Source organism: Harpia harpyja, chromosome 22 (genome assembly GCF_026419915.1).
Source record: "Harpia harpyja isolate bHarHar1 chromosome 22, bHarHar1 primary haplotype, whole genome shotgun sequence".
NCBI lineage: Eukaryota > Metazoa > Chordata > Aves > Accipitriformes > Accipitridae > Harpia > Harpia harpyja.
Window position 1 is genome coordinate 22,077,845 of NC_068961.1, and position 21,733 is coordinate 22,099,577.

General features: G+C 39.4%; 1 protein-coding gene across 3 annotated transcripts in view; it reads right to left on the minus strand.

Moving 5' to 3' along the window:
- Positions 1–21,733, minus strand: part of MYO16 (myosin XVI) — a 404,375-nt gene that overhangs the window by 261,352 nt on the left and 121,290 nt on the right. For all 3 annotated transcript variants that reach the window (XM_052773633.1, XM_052773634.1, XM_052773632.1), the window contains exons 3-4: positions 6,338–6,408; positions 2,290–2,433 (exon numbers count right to left, since the gene is read on the minus strand). In XM_052773633.1, coding sequence (XP_052629593.1) covers positions 2,290–2,433; positions 6,338–6,408 — 215 coding nt within the window. The remainder of the gene's footprint in view (positions 1–2,289; positions 2,434–6,337; positions 6,409–21,733) is intronic.

Here is a 21,733-nt window from a genome sequence, read left to right on the forward strand (position 1 = left end):
TGTTTTCGCATTAGCAATTAAGCACCAAAGCATTCCTAAGAAAGTAACTACATTATGAAATCTATCTAACAGTCTAGTGAAATACCCTCCTGGAGAAGACAGACATTGATCTGACTTTTCTGTAGAAGAGGAGACATTTGGACCCAAGTCCTCAAAAGCCCAAGAGGGCTCTAATCAGTATCACACTGGTTAAAAGCCCCCCTTCCCATCACTGACCTAGTGTAGGTATACAGATCCAGAACAGTGTTTCCACCTATTACCTTCAAGCAGAGACAGTTGTTTCCCTACAAGATTACTATTTTGAAAGACAAAATTTAGGCTATACTCTTTTCTTTAATATTTCCTACTGTCTAGCTAGACAGCTTCCCACACAAAATACTTCTGGGACTAGGACCCGGAGGACAGCAAGTTGAGCATGAGCCAACAATGTGCCCTTGCAGCAAAGAGGACCACAGATTTCTTGGACTGCACTGCCAGCAGGCCTAGGCACTGGTGAGATGCCACCACTGGTGAGGCACCAGTTGCAGGCTCCCCAGTAAAAGACAGACACGGACGTACTGGAGCAAGTCCTGCAAAGGGGCTACAAAGATGAAGAAGGGACTGGAGCATCCGTCATACAAGGAAAGGTTGAGGCAGCTGGACTCTTCAGCCCTCAGAAGAGAAGGCTCAAGCTGGTTTTACCAATGTGTGTAAATACCTGATGAAGGGAGTAAAGAAGCTGGAGCCAGACTCTTCCCAGTGGTGCTCAGTGAAAGGACAAAAGACAATAGGCACAAACTAAAACACAGGAAATTCTGTTTAAACCTAATAAAAACCTTTTTTTTCTGTGCAGGTTGCCCAGCAAGTTTGTACACTTCCCACCCCCAGAGCACTGCCTTCCGCTCTGGGGTCCCCAACATAAGAAGGACATGGACCTGCCTGAGTGGGTCCAGAGGAGGCCACGAAAATAATCAGAGGGCTGGAGCACCTCTCCTATGAGGACAGGCTGAGAGAGTTGGGGTTGTTCAGCCTGGGGAAGAGAAGGCTCCAGGCAGATCTTACAGCGGCCTTCCCGTACTTAAAGGGGGCCTACAGGAAAGATGGGGAGGGACCTTTTACAAGTGATATGACAAGGAATAATGGCTTTAAACTGAAAGAGGGTAGATTTAGGTTAGATGTAAGGAAGAAGCTCTTCACTGTGAGGGTGGTGAGGCACTGGAACAGGCTGCCCAGAGAGGCTGTGGATGCCCCATCCCTGGAAGTGTTCAAGGCCAGGTTGGATGGGGCTTTGAGCAACCTGGTCTAGTGGAAGGTGTCCCTGCCCATGGCAGGTGGGTTGGAACTCGGTGGTCTTTAAGGTCCCTGCCAACCCAAACCATTCTATGATTATATGAGATAGGTCCTCGGCAAGCTGCTGTAGCTGGCTCTCCTCTGAACAGGAGGATTGGAGTCGACAATCTCCCGAAGTGATTTCAGGAAAGCTATTATCAAGTATACAGTCCTTAAAAATATTTGTCCCTTCATTTTACCTGTAACATTGAAATACCATTATAAGTATGCTAAAAATGCTGATCTACTTGAATGACCTATTAAAAACATACAGATTTTTAAATTATACAAATAGATTAAAAAAAAAATCATAAGTCAGATGTGAACAGTTGCTGCACTACTGCTTTCAAGAGCAATACAAAATTAACTGGGATAAAGAGCTGCATTAACATCCTGGTGTAAAACTAGAGGCTGTGATTCTAGGAATGGAAGCACAACATGAACAAAGCTGTTCTCTACAACGGGTGAATGCTGTATCTATCACTATGCTGGGTAAACTCTGCTTCAAAAAGTTGTTTAGAGAAATATTAAATTAGCTTCATTTTGACCATGTCCAGGAACACTTCTTTTTGAATACTGACTGTAGTTGAGTGAATACTTGTTTTTTAAGGAGTTTTTGATAAGATTGTCTATGAACTCAACCCTTAACAGAAAGTAACAAGGAGAAAAGAATTAGCCGAATATCCCATTTGGGACTGAGTACTTATCAGAGATATATGCTCCTGACCACAGGGAAGAGATAGGAGAGACTTGACATTGATGTTTATACTGTATTCTTGTTGAAGGCCTAAAAATGCTTCACTATATGCCTTCTAAAAATCCTGAGCACCAAAACAATGTGAAGAAACAAACACACACAATATATGCTTTCACTGATATGATTAGTAGTAATATATTGCATTCATACAGCAGCTTCAGACCTTGTGGTGTTACATTCTGTTTCCTTTTCAAGCACACAAAGCATTGGATTGCTTTACTTACCAGTAGCAGTAGCAAGACAATATCAGGATTATCACATGCACAGGCTACATGCATTGATGTCCAGAAGTCCTCATCTTGATGATTTACATTTATTCCTCTGTCAATTAAAATTTCTGCAGCAAATGCATTATCATAGCGGGCACACTAGAAGAAAGAAGAGCAGATTAGGGATGGTGTTTTACTCAGTGTACAAATGAATTTATTACATACAATTTTTGCTTCATTTGACGTTTAAATTGAGCAGATGATGCACTGTAGTTAAACTGCTGTGTTTGTAGGGGACAACAGCTGATGAATCTATAGAAATAGTTTGGTGGAGACTACAAGTTCCGTGTGCATCATTCACAGAATCCCTTACTGCCTGTGAAAAAGGACTATATGACATCTGCTGAAATATGTGGTAAGGATGAGGCTTTCTTTCAGTTCAATATCGTCATTCCAAATCAGTGCACAGGCATCAGTGCATGATGATCTCATCATGAGCAGTAGCATCTAAGTATATGTACACCCACACGTATGTATGTCCACATGTACATGAACTTCTGTCTTTTGTGCAGTTCATAGCAATAACGCACACCTCCCCACACCCACTCCTATTTCCAATCCACAAACTATACTGATTCCTATTCAAGTCTCTCTGACAAAAAAACAGTCTGCACACTAAGGGTATGTTGGAGGTGGGGAGGTCTGCACACATGTGTACTTGTATACTTTGTTTTGTTTTGATGAGAGTCACTAATTTTGGCAGAGAAGAAACTGGCTTAGCCATTGCTTTGAGCTTACTCCTCTGTCACATCTGTGACTTTTTATGGATGTGCTTACAGATAATACTTTAAAAGACAATCAGAGCATCCAAGTTAAGATCCTAACTCTGGCCTGACATACAAGCTCAGTTAACTCTTTAGAGAAGGATTCTCTCTCTTTCTCCACTGGAGAGAGGCTACAGGGAGACTAATTTTCTGTATTAGATACTTAGATGCTTTGAATATTATCTTTAATATATCTATGTCTCTTCCAATATTTAAAGCTGTGGAATATTTCCCTGCCCCCAAAAGTAAACATATACACCGAGAGTACAAATACAATGAAATCTGTAAATAATTTGCAAGTGAGAGTTAAATAATTATGCTGTTATGTCTGCATCACATGTGGAACCACACCATGGCATCCAGTTTGCTGATCTGTATTAATCTGGCATGGAAGCCAAGATGCTGGAGGAAAAGGGGAAGAAAGAAAAGTGCTTAACTGGATTCCACTCTGAAGTCAAGACATAGCTGAGATACTCAACTAAATGTAGGAGCTGCATGTACTACTGTGATCATAAATATACATAACTGAGAAGATGAAAATTGAACTCTGAGGCCAAAAAGCAGCCCTGTTTTAAATGATTTCCAAACATAACATACTGACCGTTAAATTATAGAACAGAAATTTAGTTCTGATATATATCTGACAGCTGTAGAAAGTTTTGTTGCATCAGTATCATTCACTGTTATCTGTACTATAACTTACATTGAGCTGTTCATGTTCAAATTTTAACAAATCAGATACGACATTTTATAATACAGATCATTTAATCTCATACCAATCACATTTTCAAGGCATTGTTAAGCAAAAAATTTCTAGAAAGCTTCCATACAAAAGAAATTACAGATGTCACTGAGCCATTTTGTGTATTAATAATAGATATATAGCCTTTTGTGATTAGTTACCAGTTTGAAAACAGGCTAGATTTGTAGTAGCAATTTAATTGCTGCTGCTCATTGATGCTTGTTTAATGGATTTTGTGAAGCAATTGGGCAATCTCAGTCCAAGTTTCAGGAGAAAACTGGCACTCATATACTCTGTTACTAGGGTGGGTTGGGTGATTGTCTGCATGAATTGATATGACGCTACCTGCTTCCCACTGAATGAGGAACTCAGGCAACTACTCTCTTTTTGGTACTTCTCCTCTCATGGAGTCCAATGGCTTCCCTGAGATTCAAGAGTATTGGGATACTGTCTACAGAGATAGCAACAGAATCTTTACGAAGTGTCACATTTGATTTTTTTTTTTAGAAATATATCATATTGGGTAAGTTAACAGAAATGGAAAAAGAAAAAGGAATTGCATCATGAATCAGATTTTAAGTAAGATGTGAAGATAAATGTATTTTCCATTCATTCTGGAATAAAAACATTTACTCCACAACTGGAAAGAATAAACACTGATCGGGCTCCCCTTTGGAGAAAGCAGCTTACATAGAATTATAGTAGTAAAACTAGCAGTTAGAATGGATCTGAGTGTGCTTTAAAAATATAAAAAAGATGTATGGTAAATTACTATCATGAGTTCTTGTAGAAAAATAAACTTGGTTTATCTGTTTCCCTGTATCATGACTCTCCTATCTGTACTGTTCCCAAATCAGGGTCAAATCCAAGTTTCATTGAAATCAGGTTTGCCCCTATCTCCAATAGGACCAGCATTTTCCTGTAGATGAATTGTGAGTACTTACAAGTAACTGACCAAACTGAGGCAGTAGGTTACACACAGTTCTCTATTGCAAATTTCTACCTGCAGAAGTTTTCCCTTCTTTTAAAGCGTAAGTGTGCCTGTGAAGCAGCAGGCACCAGTGGAGATACTGAATGTGACAGTGAATTGGGGCATAATGCAGAAGATCAAGAAACGTAAAAAGAGACAGTTCAACTGCAGTTAAAAAGTATGCATCTGCTGAACTAGACAGACAAAGCAACCTAAAATCCCTGAAGATGGATCTTTCTTTCTTCTATTTTAAAATGCCAGTGAGACATATGTCACGTCAGCCACACTGATTGTCTCCTAGGGCTTTCAGCACAGGATAAGATTTGGGATGCCTCAGTTTTGGGCATCGCAAAGATTAACAACTCATATGGGCTGCATTCTTAGAGAGTGATTGAGCACCTTTGCAGCAGGCAAATAGTTGGAGGAGAGAAAAGAGAACTTAAATTTTCTCTGTTCCAACTCATTACTGCACCCTCCCCTTACCCAGGCCTCTATTTCCAAAGTCCTTGATAAGCAGCATGGCCATGGGAGATGGAAAACAGATTAATTACACAAGGGAAACACTACACCTTGCAAGAGCATCATTGCAGGTGTGCCAGAGTCCAGTAATATTACAGGATCCTTTTTTTGGTCAAGAAATCGCTCTATTTTGTGTACATACTGGGAGAAACTTAATCCAACTGTTCTAAAATGAAAAACTCCTCCAGCAGACTTTTCACTGTGTCTGTTATGCCCTTGTATTTGTGAAGTCACATTTATTTTAGTAGCATTATGCAACAAAGTTGGATCCAAGTATCTTAAAATAGTTTCACATTGAATAGAAAGCATGTCTGCAATTGAAGCATCACAGACCAAATTAAAGGATCATTGGGAATGATAAATAAATTTCCATAAATTGGGAATTTATGATGAGTTTTGCCATTGGCTTCAGCAAAGCCCAAATTTTACCTCTGCAGTATTTCCTTTCTGTCTGCCTGTCAGTCTTTCCTCCACATGCCCTAACACCTTGCTTCTCTTTTCATCATTGTATACAAACTGTTTTCCTTTTACCTTCCAACTACTTAATCTAAATTGCTATGCAAATAATAATAAACTAAATGCAGATAACATGTTAAATATCAACATACAGGAAACTGGTGCAAGAAAATATGCACAAAACCAAAAGAAACGTTACATCATGGTGTTTTTCATATAGGATCTATGAATCTCTGAACCATAGAATTCTATCTTCAGAATCAAGCAATACTTCCTTTGTTCTTTCTTACTGCACAGATAATTTATAAATAAAACCTTTAATTCTACTTTGTTAGTTACCATTCCTAAGACATGATCCATCCTTTCATAAGCAATTTGAAAATGACCATTTATTTCACATGCATAGCTGGATGCAATCATCACCACCATGGAGGGCAGCGTAGATAAAAAATTATTGCTAAGCCTTTCTTTTTGTTAATATGCCCAGTCTGATACTCAGTATCCCACCATATTTATCCACAGTCACCAACACTAATCTTCAATCACTCTTACCAGATGGAGCAAAGAGCCTCCTGAGGAAACAAGTGTATGAGGGTCAGCACCATCCTTCAGTAGCCGCAGCACTGAAATACCAAGCAGAAGAGGAACAAGAATTAAGGAGCAATATACCTAATTCTGAGTTGTTAATAGGCTGATTCTTCATCATCTTCATTAAGAGATTTAATAATACATACAAACCTCTCATGTCAGCATTTCCCATCTCATCTATTTTAATGGCTAAGCCCAAAAGCAAAGGACCTTTAATAATGATGTTAAATATGAACAGTATCAAGGACTTCTCAGACAGATGAGCACATCAGTTCTGTACGTAGGAGAGGGGAGAGCTGGAGGAGAGACCCTGTCTCAAGGTCACAATCACCTGATTAGTTTATTTGGGAGCAAAATAAGAGTCAAGTGGTTTTATTTTACTTTGTAGAATTCCCATGAGATTTGTTGGCTTTTTTTGTAAATAATTGAAACTACCGTTCGTAACTTATATCACTTGAAATTAATCATCATACCAAAGCTAAACAATCTGCACTCAACTTTTCCAGCGCATTGTCAGATCACTGACACAGCGTAATTCTTAAAATGATATTTGGAGTCAAACTCCACTTGCAGTTACATGTATCAAAACCCTCTGAAACGAAAACAAGCTTATAAACGCAAGCAAAGCCACAACGCTTCATATTGGTGCTCACTCAAGTGTGAAAATTCAGCACTTTTTCCCCGCGGTCTTTATTGCCTTTATAACCTTTTCACTCAGAATCAAAGCATTGACTAACTCATGCTACCAGCATTCATTCCTGGAGCAGAATTGCACAGAAACAATGCCAGACATTATCAGGGGAATCCACACTGGCATTGCAACCCTGTCTTCACTAAACTGATATGAAGAACCCTTTTAAAAGGCCTCCCTCCAGGAGAATAACTGTCAATAATGTTTCCTGTGTAAGAACACAGCTGGTTCTCCCTCCATCATCCGCAAATCCTGGTTTTAATTCCTAGTTAAGATTCCTGGACAGAGTTGTGCAAAGGCCTGCAAACAAATTTTAGATTCCGAGTACCCCAGAAATCTGTTCCACTGCAGCATCTGTCCTACAGGAGGGCCATAAATTTGTCTCAAGGCTCTTCTAACTTATGTGAATCTGTAAAGAGACTCATGTAACACCATCTCCTCCATATCCATGCGTATTTTGTATGGGAATAGAATATCTTGCAACTCCCATCTTCACTGTACATTTAAACTTCTTACAGCATTCAAACATTCAGTTGACCTATTTGAAAGGGGTCAGTTTTCTTTTCAAATATTGTCTAATTTACACAAGCCATGTTTTCTGAAAGTGTTGAATGATTTTTGACCAGGTGCCTTAGAAAAATTCAGCCTAAGAAAGAAAATTTGGCTAAATGTTTTCAAGTATGTAAAATTAAAGACTTAGCATCATCCTTACTAAATACTTCACACACAGTAAACACTGGTATATTGAACAAATATTTGTAACAGTTATACAAATCCATTTAATCTTTTGTTCTTTTTTAAACTTTGAAAATCAAACATCAATCCAAACCATAGTATAAATTCATACTTTATTAATAGTCATACTATATTTAATAGTTCTACGGTACGTATTTCTCCTCACCAAAGGTTTTGCTTCATTTAATTTACGTAACTGTAAAAGACTTCTACATTCTGGCAAATGCCGCTTTGAAAGTTAACTACTACTAGAAGTCACTGTTGTCCCCAGCATGTCTGTCAAAAGTAGAAGTGGAACATTAAGTAACATGGAATAAATGAACTGTACAACAACTGCCAAGCAAGATGAAAAGCACTGAAGCAGAGCGGGAGGATGGAGAAATATTTAAAAATTTTCATAACCTTGGGAAAAATAGATGACGACAAAAAGCACAGTATTTCTTTCTGCCCTCCGATCCATAAATCCAATACTAAAGTACACAGGGGTCCACATCCAGACAGAGACCATTAAAAATAAAGGTGCAGAACTAAGTTCCTTCCTTCTTTTAGTAACTAAATTGCTGACCACATGTGAAGATGCTTCCTCTACATCAGGTTTTAGTGAGTGAAGACCTTATTGTAAATCCTCCCTCCTTAAATAGGTGTGCAGCTACATCCTCCTCAAGAGTTAGTATTTTCAACATTGCTATGTTATGCTATTTCTTTAGCAGGCCAGAAAATACAAATTCCATATAACAGAAGATTTCTTAAGGCTCCGAAAGTAATTTCATTCTGCCAATCCCATCAGGATTTCGCCTCAACAAATTAACACGCCAAGTTGTTCCCCTTCCTCCATCCCTACTTTTCAGGGAAAAAGAATAAAATTACACCCATTTCAGTCTCTCAGCCACTTAATACAGTGTTTTTACATATCATTCTTTCTTACGGACTCTGTGTGTAGGTTAAAAATGTGAACTATGGCTTGGTTCCACCTGCAATGATAGTCTTATTTGCAAATACAGGAATTAAGGCAGATAGTCCTTAAAAGCATGATTTGCAGGAATTACAAAACTGCCATAATTCTGTGCTCAAGAAGGCTTTAACTGATGACATTGGTGAGAGTACCTAACTCTGAAAATGCCATCTTTATGGTGTATTCTCACGCATTGCACTGCTGTCAGAAGGGGGAAGACATGTTACCCACTGCAAGGCCCACTCTTCCCTCCTGTCAGCTCTCCTCACCTATGCAGCTGCACATTCAACTGGACCAGTAAGTCCAGTAAGCCTTCCCTGCCCCCCCCCTTTCCTGGCAGGGTTAGTTTTTGGCCCCATCAATGTGACTGACTGCATAGCCACAGCACAGAGGATACAAATGCACACACGACACGGAGGCAGAGAAAGCACACTGCATTTTGGTGGCAGAAGTCTTATGTTGACTAAGGCTGATAATTAAATAACATCCTTAGTCTGTGTTTCTACAAGATGGGATAAGCCAATTAAGGAGCCAACCACAAAGCTCTGTTCTCTTCCCCCATTTGCAAAAGGATTTGCACATCATTTACCTCTGGCTACTTCTGCATCCGGGAACTGACTGTAATAGCATGAAATAACCCCAGCAAAAATAAAACACAGAGTTTCTTCATGGGTGATTGAGATGAACTCAATCATTAAGAGTCTTGGGATCACCAAAACTGGCTTTTGGGTAGGTCCTTGTAAGCAAAGACAGAGGATGAACACCCCTCTCTTTTGGCAGGAGCAGGACACACAGGAAGGTCAGAGGGTTGGGAAACTGCATTTCTGAAAGTATTCCACAAGAATTTCATCTGGAGCCTGAAATAGTAACCAAGCGACAGAAAGAGCCTGTGACTGCTTGGGTATAGAAAATATGGACAATTTGTTGAGCCTCTTTGTTCCATCAAAGCCCCAAAGACTTGCTTCTTATAGAGAAGCTATAGAAGCTATGTAAAATTAAGTAATGCCTTTCCAGATCCATTTAGCAACACCTTGCTGTTGAAACCAAAAAAAAAAAAAAAAACAAAACAAAAAACCACACCACAGACCATTTTTAGAAGTGAGATTGAAATTCATAAGAATGAATGTTTTTGCCTTGCTCCCCCCCCCACCAGAAATGCAGACCAAGATTACAGCATAAAGAATTAATAGATAAACTCTGATCTTGAAGTAGAATATTAAATAACTATGACCATAATCAAATTATCAAGTCACATACAAAGAAATAGGGTAAGTGGATAAAAGCTCAGTAGTTCTTTTCTTTGTCTGGTTTATTTTTCCTCATTACTGCATGTAGCTGGATCAGTGCTTTCGAAAATTTACATCACAAAGACTACCAGGGCAAGATACACAAACTCTCCTGTCATCTGGGCAGGAGTCTTTGTTCTGAATCAGGATTATGTGCTATGTTCATCTGCATATAAAGACAAGTAAAAAACATTTCCCTTTCCTTGAATTCATCCCCCCTGCAAAACATACATGAAAAAAAGAAAATAAAGATCACAGAAGCAAAATCCCCCTTCCTACCATGCAACTTGCTTAGGTCATTCACTTAAGACTTTACTACTCAGTAAGAAAATCTTCACCATATGTTCATTTTTTCCTGTTGACAGAACTACTCTAGTTACTGCTAGTAATTTGAGATGAATTGCCCTAATGAGGACAGAAAGTCATAGACAACTATATTCCAGAAATGCTCTCTCTTAATTAATGTAATTTTTAAGGAAGTCTTCACAATACTTTCTTTTAAAACTTGTTCTATTTGTAATCTTTCACAGAAGAGAAGTCTCCAGAAAAGATGAGGAGACTGAAAACAGGCTTTAAGGCAGGAAGCTGACGTCTACTTAAATAAAACCAAGAGTAGAATTTTCAGTAAACTCTCAAGCCGTTCTTTCCTGTGTATGAACAGGTCCATCCATTCTCTGATGCCTTTTAGATTTGACATGCAAAATTATCAACTACGAGTAGAATTTCAAACCTGATTTCATATCTAAAGGTGTTTTAGAAAGCATTGAAGTTACAAAGTCTCAAGGTAGCCTTTTACATACCCCTGATGTTACAATTTTAACTGAATTACTCTAGTGAGCTGAATAGCTTTCCACACTCCATTGACTGCATTGACTGGATTACTACTTATTACGTAGCCTTCTAATCCAGTAAAGGCACTATGGCCATGCCTGTTACCAGCCACAGGTCTCGTATTAAATTCGCAAGTGGGACTAGGGCTGTAAGGCTTACTTTGTCTGGGCTTGTCTTGGCTTGCTTGGAGCTTTAACTTTTTTAGCTGTTACAGCAACTGGCTCATGACAAAGTGACAATTACCTAACATGTTTTAGTTTCATTCAGCTTTATGTAACTGTGCTGTGTAACGTGTTAAGAATTTTTATATATACAGCAATAACCAGTACTTACGCTCTGCTATGCTGAATAGTATCTACCTGCTCTGGCATGTAGAACTATCTTATGACCTCACACACTGCAGACAAAAGTAGTAAAGATCTGAAGTGACAGCAGAGCCTAGAAGATGAATTCAGAGGGCCCAGAGCTATCAATAACTCACCAGTGATCAGCTACTGATGGTAATGCAAACTTAGGAGCTGGGCAATGTTACATTCACAGCAAATCCAGTTTTAGTAGTAACAGAAAAGACAAAAAAAGTGTCTAACATATGTAAAGCTTAACCACTGGCCATCTGCTGTGCTGGATACAGTCGATGTTTCTGTCAATTCTTCCTCTGGGGAGTAGCAGCTAGCTAGTGTAAACTTTGTTCCTGTTAACATCTATTTTTGTCCTCTTTAGTTTAGCAGGAATAACTCTAGCTGGAAAGCTCTACTTGTTCATTATGTGCAGAAACATGACTAGCTGCAGAAGCCTAGCTAAGACCATGCTGTTCCTGGAATGGATTATCCCATTCTCCTCCCGTCTCAGGCTGCATATTACTGCCACTTGCCTCACGCTCCTTGAAATATTTCCAGCGACCACTAGCAACATCTGTCAAACTTGTTCAAACCCCATTTTCTCATTTTCTGAAGAACTCTTGGAAATAAATTCCCACCCTTGCTGCATAAAGATTAAAGACAACAAACCATAAAGGAAATATGCACAACATTTGGACAGCTAAGTGTTACACCATTCACAGAATGCAGAAATGAAGAGAAGAAAAAGACTTTTTCCATACTGGCTGAATTTGAAAACCTTAGCCTTGCATATCCAAGCTATACTGTCCACTGTTTGAACAGAGCAGTGATGAGGATAGGGCTGATGCTTCCATCCTCCCTGGCAGAGCTCCCATGGTTTATAATTTTTTCAGGGAGCCAGGAATCAGATTACCGTGACCCCAAAGCAACTGAGTTATTGGTTCTCTGCTGCATTTGAAAGTGTGATGTGAATTGTCAGGCTGATTCCTGACCTCCATTCAACACAGCACTACCTTTAAAAGAAACGAACCAAACCACCAATGAAACAGGCTGACCAAGGTAGTCCTACAGCCCCAGACATCTCTCCCAGCTTTAACGTTAGGCCCAGATCAAAACACGTTAGTTCTATCCCATGCTCTCTTTGTGGAGAAATCAGTCAGATCCCAGGCTTGGAAGCAGTTGAAGGGCTTGATCACTCCACTGTGGGAGCAAACTTCAAGCAGCAGAGGTAGGCACGTGACAAGATAGGTCCCTTCCTTTCTGCCCAGTCCTCTGCTACTTTCCCACCAGGCCCTGCACCCTCAACTATTACACATCCATGCCCATGCGTTCAGCAACCCTGACAGCTTCCTGTCAATGCACTGTCGCTCTGGAGGTCGAGGGCACAGCCCTCCTGTTATCTGAGGTACCCTGAACTGGAAAACCACATAAAAAGTAACAGTTATGTCTCTGGGCCACACAGACACTAAGTCAAACTCCAATGAGATCCATGAGGAGGGTCACAGTTCCTGCAGTGGGGCAGATATTTCTATCACTGTAGACCTAGCCAGAATAATTTATGAGTTTAGGGACTATGATTATTTAGTAACTGCTAAATTTAAAATTTCTTCTTCAGGCAAATTACCCCTCTTCCATTTCATTTTTATATACATGAAATTTAATGCAGTCTGTGCCTCCACTGGAAAATATTAAGGCCACAGATCTAATGGCCTAAAAAATGCTAGCGTGTGCCTCTCACAGTGCCCAAGCACAGTGAAACAAATTAACTTACCTCCTTACACAAAAGTGACAATGGGCAGCAGTCAAACGCAACACGCCTGAGTTAAGTTGTGATATGGCAGGCAAAGCATCTCTGTTTTTAAAACTCTGAAAACACAGATATTCACATGGAAAAGCAGTGTAGACTGAAATCATTTCAGAGGAACAAGATTTCAAAATAAGGGGGTCACATTACCTAATCGCTACATATGATTTTTTTCTTTTTTGTAGGACATTTATTCCTGAAGTCTTCTTTTCGTTCTTTTTCAGTTCACAGTATCCAACTCCTTCCTGCTTTACAGTTACTCTTTCAAACAGGAGGACCCTAGTTTTCATCATTTACTTGCAAATACATGCACTGACTATACCATATCTAGAGTGATGTGGAAAAACAGTAGTGTAAATCACAGTAATTTAGAAAAGATTGGAAGTAGCCATTCAGTTCTATGGCCCAAAGATATTGCTGCAAGGGGCACACCCAGAGTCACTAGGCAATGGTGGCCATCCCTCGTTTTGCCTCTGCTTTGAATTAACTTCCAGAGCTAGCTAGAGATTGGGCCAGGTAACAGAGAGAAAACTGCTGTGGTAAGGTCCGTCTTACTTGTTTATAAAGCTGTGATTTTACTTCACCGTAACTAAGACCTCTATATATTACAGAGCTACTGCTAAAATGATTCAAACCACCTCACAAAATAACATGCTTAGCTAAAAATACTGCTTCTATCATCATAGCTGATAGCACAGCAGGGGTTTTGCCAGCATAGCTACTTCCCAGGCCAAAATAGCTGTGTCATCAAAAACTGGTAGCACAGAGCTGACTGAATTCTGAATTCCGTTAGTAAGATAAAATTACAATAAAAACAAAGCTTTTTAAAATTTACCATAAGATGAACACTCTACAGTTAACCTTAGGGGAAAGTAGTTGATCATACAGTGACCTTAAATACGGCTTTTCCCAAAGCTTTCACTTCTAGCTAGCTTATGTGAGGTTTTTTTAAGGTTAAAAAGACAAAAAAAAAAAAAAAAAGAAGAAAAAAAAAAAGGAACGTAGTATCTTAGCATTCAGGTGACTTACTGCATTCTCTATACATATTTTATCCATCTCCCACGTGCGGATTCTCCTGGATGTCCTGACAAAGGTGACTAAAAACACCAAGAACGTCAGCAGCAGGCTACAGTTGGTTATTATAAAAGCTCACACCCCACTGGGTTCACCTTAGAAATTTGAAAGCTCTTAAAACTACCAGTGTAATTTTTAGGCTAACTTTTCCACTGCAGACACACCCAATTGTACATTCAGATATTTATCAAATTGAGTAAAAGTTTCAGATCTTTACAATATTTTACTAAATATGTTAAATTTTTTTCAGACTTTGCAACTTTCCAATCCTATAGTCATTAATTAATACTAAAACACACACCAGCAAAATAACTCATTCTGTGGTCAGTAGCTTAATTTGAAAACCATTACCATCCCACACTTTTCCCTAGGGTAACAGTAAAAGTTAAAGAATTTGCATACAACACAAATTTTCTGCTGAATAGACTGTATACCCCCATTTCACCCATCATTTATGTTGATCCTATGCCAAGGTTACTTAACTGACATAAATCAAATTACTGCTGACTTATATTCCATATGAAGCAAGACTCAGTCCCTCTTTTAACTCTCAAACCATGCAGAGCAAGTTTATGCCAGCTGGTTTAGAAGCCCTGTAAGCAAGTCATTACAATTTGTATTAGAGACCTTCAAGGATAACAGGCTATTAACCTGTTTAGCAGCTGCTAAATGGTACTAATTACCAGCTGTAGACCACTGGCTGTTAGATTATGTGTGTATAGGGTAATTCCCAGGGTGTGCACAAGGAAGCAAACTCAAACCAGGCAGTATAAAACAAACTAGGAATATTTAGCTATTCATGCATTAATCCAAAATAGTCATGCATGTGGTATATGAGTGACCAGAGCTATGAAAGAATGTCTGGTTCCAGGAATATCTCACCACCTGACAGATGTGGCTCAGGCACCCCCTTTCACAGGGTGTAGTCTGGGACAGTTTACATTGTCAAAATTGGAGCTGCTTCACTCTTGTTCATGCTTCCATTCACAAGCTCCTGCCCTCAACCTTGCAAAGCAGTGGCACGTGTCACCCTGCCACGAGCTGGTAACGGGAGCTAAACCAGCTGAAGGCTAACCTTATGAAAGCTGGTTTAGCTCCCTGGCTCACTTCAAGATGAGCATTAAGATAGGAGCACAAAAGGGTAAGACAGAAGCAGAGCAGGACAGAAAGCAGAGCAACCAATGGCAACCTCAATTTTAGCTTAGTTTTAAACTATGTTAGAAACGCACTTTGCAAATGTCATTTGGTATTGCACATACCCTGAGGCTACCGTCAAAATCATGTCACTGGCTCCAAGTTGCCTGCATATTCCCTTTTCTTTATTTGCATCAGCCCCATCAGCTGTGTAACAGGTAGGTGAATTGCTTCAGAGAGCTGACACAGAATATAGCTGCTGATTGTTGGTGTATGGTTCATTCTCACCTGGATCAGTTTGCCAAACTGACTTCTGCAGCCACACAATTACTAAATCCAATACAAAGAGCATGCAGCGAGAGCAGTGGTAGGAACAAGATCATAAAAATATGAATGAATATTTCTGAATTAGAAAACAGCATTGGCATAACATCCAATCAGCATAGAGCTATAACAGCGTAAGCAAACATTTTATTGATCTAACTTGATTCTCTAGTGAGAAATGCACTGAACTCACACAAGTATCTCCCTACTGGTGTAAAAACACCCCTGTGAGAGTGAGCAGTACAGTTTCAATTAAAACAGTGTGACTGGAGTAATACAATTCTTTTTAGGCAAACCATGACACATACAGGGCCACTACAGAAAGTAGCAATATAATATCCCCAAACTTCTAATATACAGACGACTGTAACTACATAAAACAAAACATACAGAGCTGATAAATTTTAAAAAAGCACAATTTTAAGTGTTCCAAATAAGGAACATTGCGTGCTTCATTTGGCAGATATCACTATCCAAAAGAATTTTTCTTCATCATCTAAATACAACCTACATATTTCTTTGACTTTATTTACACCTATCTTCTTGTATTTACTATTTATTTTATTTACACCTGTCTTGGCATATCTACTAACTCCAAGCCAATTCCTTCCCAAATTTGGTATTTATGTGTTGCAGATACCCTGTAGATTAATATGGCTACAATCTGATTCCCCTTAAGATAATTTGTGTTCTAATTTGATCATTAAGTAGGTGGCGGAAGAAACCTACCAGGTCACAATATACTGTCATTCAGTAATAATACTTGCCCTTATCATATGGGGCTGCCAGGCCCTACGCTCCCAGTGGCCCAACCAGCACGGAGCAGCTGGCCCTCATGCTACCCTTACAGCATTTACCTGTATTTAAACAAATTCGAAAAAACCTATCATACCTCCAGAAGGATTTCCAGTCCTGCCCACACTTCTGTCAATTTCATGGGAGCAGAATCACCTCCCTCTCTTCCACCCTGGCACTTTGAAAGTCTATGTAATCAAGTTTTTCTGACTAAAAGCCTTTTTATCTACATACATCATTTTTAGCACATTAAAATTTGTGTGCTGTGAAACATTTTCTAGCTGAGGTACATTCTGCTGTATGGGAAATTGCAATCAATCAACACACTTCAGTCTATTGATACCAGTACCCTTTTTCAGGTGTTTCAAAGATGGTCAAAAAACATGAAGAGCTGTGGAGAGCACTGGGCACACATGTAGTCATTCCCCTCTTCACATTAGAGTTTTAAAATGGACAGAAGTTGGATCTTGGTGTATACATATCACACTCAATTTTTATTTTTCAACAGTATCAGCATTCAGTCACAGTCCTTTACAATCTGCCAAAACCAACTGAGAATAACATACTGAACTTTTTAGACGTTCTTTTTGACTTCGCAATGCGCACCCACACCTCTCAGTTTTGGTTTTTTCCTAATATAATGCATGAGGTTTGCAAAGCCTAATGACTCCTTGCACATACAGACGGCATGAGACACATCCTCCTGTTGGATATGATGGAACATGATCTGCTTTTCTTGTCAGCTCAAGGATCGGTTCACCACACACAGACATATCCAGAAAGTTGAGCTTCTGGAAAGACAGCATGGAGCTCCTCCTACTCTTCACCTATCTGCTAAGCATAGTTGACAGAGAGACTGATCAGTGAGGTCTAGAGAGATTACCCCATGCTGCACAAACAGCCAGAATCACTGCAGGAAAGCAGGGTATGGGATCCTGTCACATGAGTCTCCCATATAAACATGAAGATAAGCAGCACGCATGCTGAATGAATACTTTAGTTTGGGTAATCTCTTTGCAGTATTTCCTTATACCCCTATTCAGCACTTAGTGCATTGACTGCAACATGCTGGTTGCCAAGGCCTTCTATTAGCCTGTGTACTATAAACAACAAATATAAACACTTTCACAACTTGGCTAGTTGTCACACATCTTTATAGGAAATAACTAGGTCTATTTTCTGTACAGTTCTATTTCCTGCCTGCACATCTAGCTCAGAGTTTTTCATTCTTCATTACTTGTTTTCTAAAAATTAGACTTGGCTGAATTGATGCAATCTTGAAATGCATTATACTTTTCCTGGTGGTAATCCAAGCAGCTTATATCCAGTAGTCTCCAACTCTTCTTTATTCTTTTCTAAGTCAGCTCTTTCCATCCAAAGCACAGGGACATGAAGGATCTGACAGTTATAGCTAGAGCTTCTCTTGTATCTTGGCTCCCAAACTCCCAACCTTCTAAGACTTCTTTCACACTTGGCTAAGAGCAGGCTTGTCACGTTTCACAATATAACACAACAACTTTGGTAACCTTTGCCCATTTCTGACAGCATTGCCCAAACATTACCTTTCACACTTGCCTGTATATTCTTTGCACAGACTAGGTGTCTTCTATCAAACAGCAAGGCAACTCTTAAGTCTCCCAATGACACTGATAAGGGTCTTGTCTCAATTAAGTTTGTTTCAACACATACTGGAATCTTTATTAGTCTCCCAACTCAGTTAATTCCCCTGACAGCTGGTGGATGACCTGGATGTCCAGCAAGGAGAGCAAATTGCCCCCAGACAGGCCTACATAATCTCCTCTGGTCAGTGATGCTCTGACTGCACAAGCTCAGCCTCCCAGAAATCATCCTGTTTCCACTCACTCTTATCCTACAGCTGTTTCTGTATGCTTGCAAGTTCAGTGCATTCTGGCTAATACCTTCATTTCCCCACATCAGTGACAGCAACCACCACTGCTATGCCAACAAGAAAAAAAACACCTGAAAAATCAGCAATGACCACATCATCACTCTAAGAACAACAGATCCCATGTATAACGCCACCATGGAAGGAAAGAGCTATCATAAACTTGAAGCCTGTGACTACCACTTTCCTAAACCACCTCAGAATAAGCAAATGAAAACATCTCTATGTATCTGCTTTGAGGTAAGGCTACTACACTTGGGCAACTGAAGACTGCAGCAACATAGACTTCATCTGATTTCAACATTCAGTATTTGAAATACAAAAATCATACAAGGACACAGGGGACTGAAAGGACAGACTTGTAACAGTTCATCCAAATGCAGTTTCCAACCAAAGAGACAAACTTGAAGCACAAACAGTTCTGCATTCAGTATCGCAAAGCTCACGGATGGCTAGGCCTGCACACCAACGTTACGTAGGGTGAACCTGCACTGGGTTACCAGCATAGCATTTGAGTACCTGGGTAATCTAGGATGAAAAACAGACCCTCTGCCTCATATTTAATACTTAATGCCTCTTCTTTGACACCAGTAAGCCTCTGAAGGGCGAAACTATCATGCCAAAGCTGGGGTAACCAGTAAACTACAAAGCAAATACTGCTTTACTTAAGCTTTTACAGGTATGGATTGTCACGGTAGGGCCAACATGGAGAGGACAAAATCATATTCACACAGCACCTGGTATAATCATATCTTTTTCATAGCTTATGGAAAGCAAAAATCTAACAAGTTGATGGTTTAATTTGGCTTTGAATTAGAATTATCAATTTTTCCCCATAGGAATCTCCCTGCTTTGCTTAGTCTGTTCTACGTTGTTACGCACTACAGTGCACTGTCTGTTCTGCACTAGAATAATAAAAGCCGCCTTAGTTCGATACCCTAGTTATCTCAGTCCTCTCCAAAATTCAGCATGATGTTGGACTACAGACCTCCTGAGGTCCTTTTTAGCCTGACTGATTTTACAGCTCTACCAATTCAGCAATCTTGATGTGAAGAAGGGGAAAGAGCAAGGAACATCACATCGCCCAACAGAAAAGCGCCTCTAAGTTCTGAGTCATACCACTGAGTCCATGTTCATGTGGAACCACACAGTAGGTTTGGGCCACAGCAATGAGCTACATCTACAGAAGCTCAAGCTTCCAAAGTGACACGCAATGCCACACTTTCTCATTCACTCAATCTATGCATGTATCTGGCACATAAAGCTGATAAATCAGGGAGAAGCGAGAGAGAATCCTGTGCTAAAGTGCCTAAGTTACTAATAAAGAATGTTACCCAAGTTACCAACAGAGAAAGAGATGAGGACTAATCCAGGAGAACCTGCATGTTATGTAATCAAAAACACATACACAGAGGAGTGGGATAATAAACTAATGCCCATGTAAGGATCAGTAGAACTATATATACTTGGACTTTACATCTGTCCTTTTCTGTCCAACTTACATCATTCTAAATACTTGTACCATACGATTTTTAGGGATAGGTTTGAAAGCAAAACAAGTCCAACGATCATCCCAAATAGGAATCGAGTGAAGCCAGTGAAGTTCAGAAAGGTTTAACAGCTGGTGCCCTCTTATATGTTGTCCCCTCAGTAGACTGAGAAACAAAGCAGCACTTCCAAGTTTCACGCAGATGCTTCCAGCTTTAAGAACACTGCAAGTCATATTTTCTGTACTGCCAATGGGTAAATGTGGAAGCCTAGAAAACACTACCACTATATATCTACAAGAGTTGTGATTGCTAAAATCTGGAGCACAGACCCTAGCTCAATGATTTAATGCTGCAGCTGTCATGTTTGCCTTTTGAGTCTGAATGTAATAAAAACTCTGAACAGTACACAGCATGAGAAACTACCTCCTGCAACCATCTCATTGTTTGCCCTGTAAAGTGACAGTGTGTACTGCTTCAAGGTCACATACACACTACACTGTAATAGTCTCATTGGAAAGAAACATGGTAAGAAAGCAGTATGCAGCCCCAGGCTGACTGTCTGAATTCTATCTTGAACCTTTTACATATGCTTAAAATCCTTGTTTAAAGCTGGACATTTAGAATATTGCCAATTTCACCTCAACTACTCACCTTCCCACCTCCATTCTTGGATGCAATTCACACAAACACAAGCTAAATTATCCATTCCCTTAGATTCACTGATTGATTGTATTCTTACAAGCCTCAGTTCCTCTACTGTAATAACCTGTTACTGTGATGGCTGCAAATAATAATCAAGAAAAATCAGTTGTGTATTCATTATGCCATATAACTTTTTTATTCACTTCTCTCTCATAGCTGCAGAGCTTCTTCACTGTCAACTTGAAGCACAAGAGGTTTTAACAGCTAAAAAGCCTTGCAGACCAGACTAAGATGATACCTCAGTGTACTGAGAAAAAAGAATCCTCCAATTCATGTGTCAGAGACTAGAAAGATGACTGAAATAATAAGCAGTATATATACTTTGTGTTTAGAGTTTTTACTGAGGAAGAAAAACCACTAGGCACTATACAAATATACCTGGCTCTGCCTCCGATATATTTCTGTTTTTACTAGGAAAGGTATGACAATTCAAGCAGAACAGCAGATTAACAGAAAATGTCTAAAGAGGACTTAGCAACTAAAAAAGTAACTTGCCACATTTAGTGGCTGTGGCTATATTAATTCAGTTCTACCTTCAGAGCTTCTAGAGGAAGTACTCCACTTAGTTATTCCACTTCACAAAACCTCCAAACTCCACTTTCCAAAAGCTCTGAAAAAATGTTCTTCTCAATGTGGCAATTAATATCACAATGATAAACTGAAGTCCGTATGTTGCAGGGTCCCAAAATAAGGTCTTTTCCCAGTCTTATGCTTAAGTATTCTATTTTATCAACATCCCTCCAATGTAACAATGTAAGTGGATACCCTGCTGGAAAAAGGCTTCTAAAATTCAACTGAAAAATTGAAAACAGTTTTAAGGAATTATTGAAAGTGCAGTTGATTTTTTGTAAAGAACTGTATTATTGCTTTAAAGGTTTGTTCTTTAGAAAAAGAGGAAAAAGTTATTTGCTATTGGTTTCTGTAGTTTCCCACCTTAATTTCTACAATAATCAGTGATTGAAATGAAAACATTTTAAAGTAAGTGATATCGAAAGATGAATACAGAAAAGTTTCCCCTTTGTATGGAAATGTTATTGCAAATCAGTCTGAAGCACAATAAATACAATGAAGAAGAAATCAACTGCAAATTGCATAGAAAAGATTCTATTATTGCTACCTTTTTATTTCACAAGTATAGACTTCTTCTGCCACCACAGAAATCTTTCTTTTTAATCAGTGTGACTTACAACAATATCCAAGGAACATTAGCAGTACCTGCCACTCAGTGGATGCCACCTTTCACTGAGAGAATAGGCTTCTGAATGCCACCAGTTTATAGCCTTGCATCCCACTCTCTG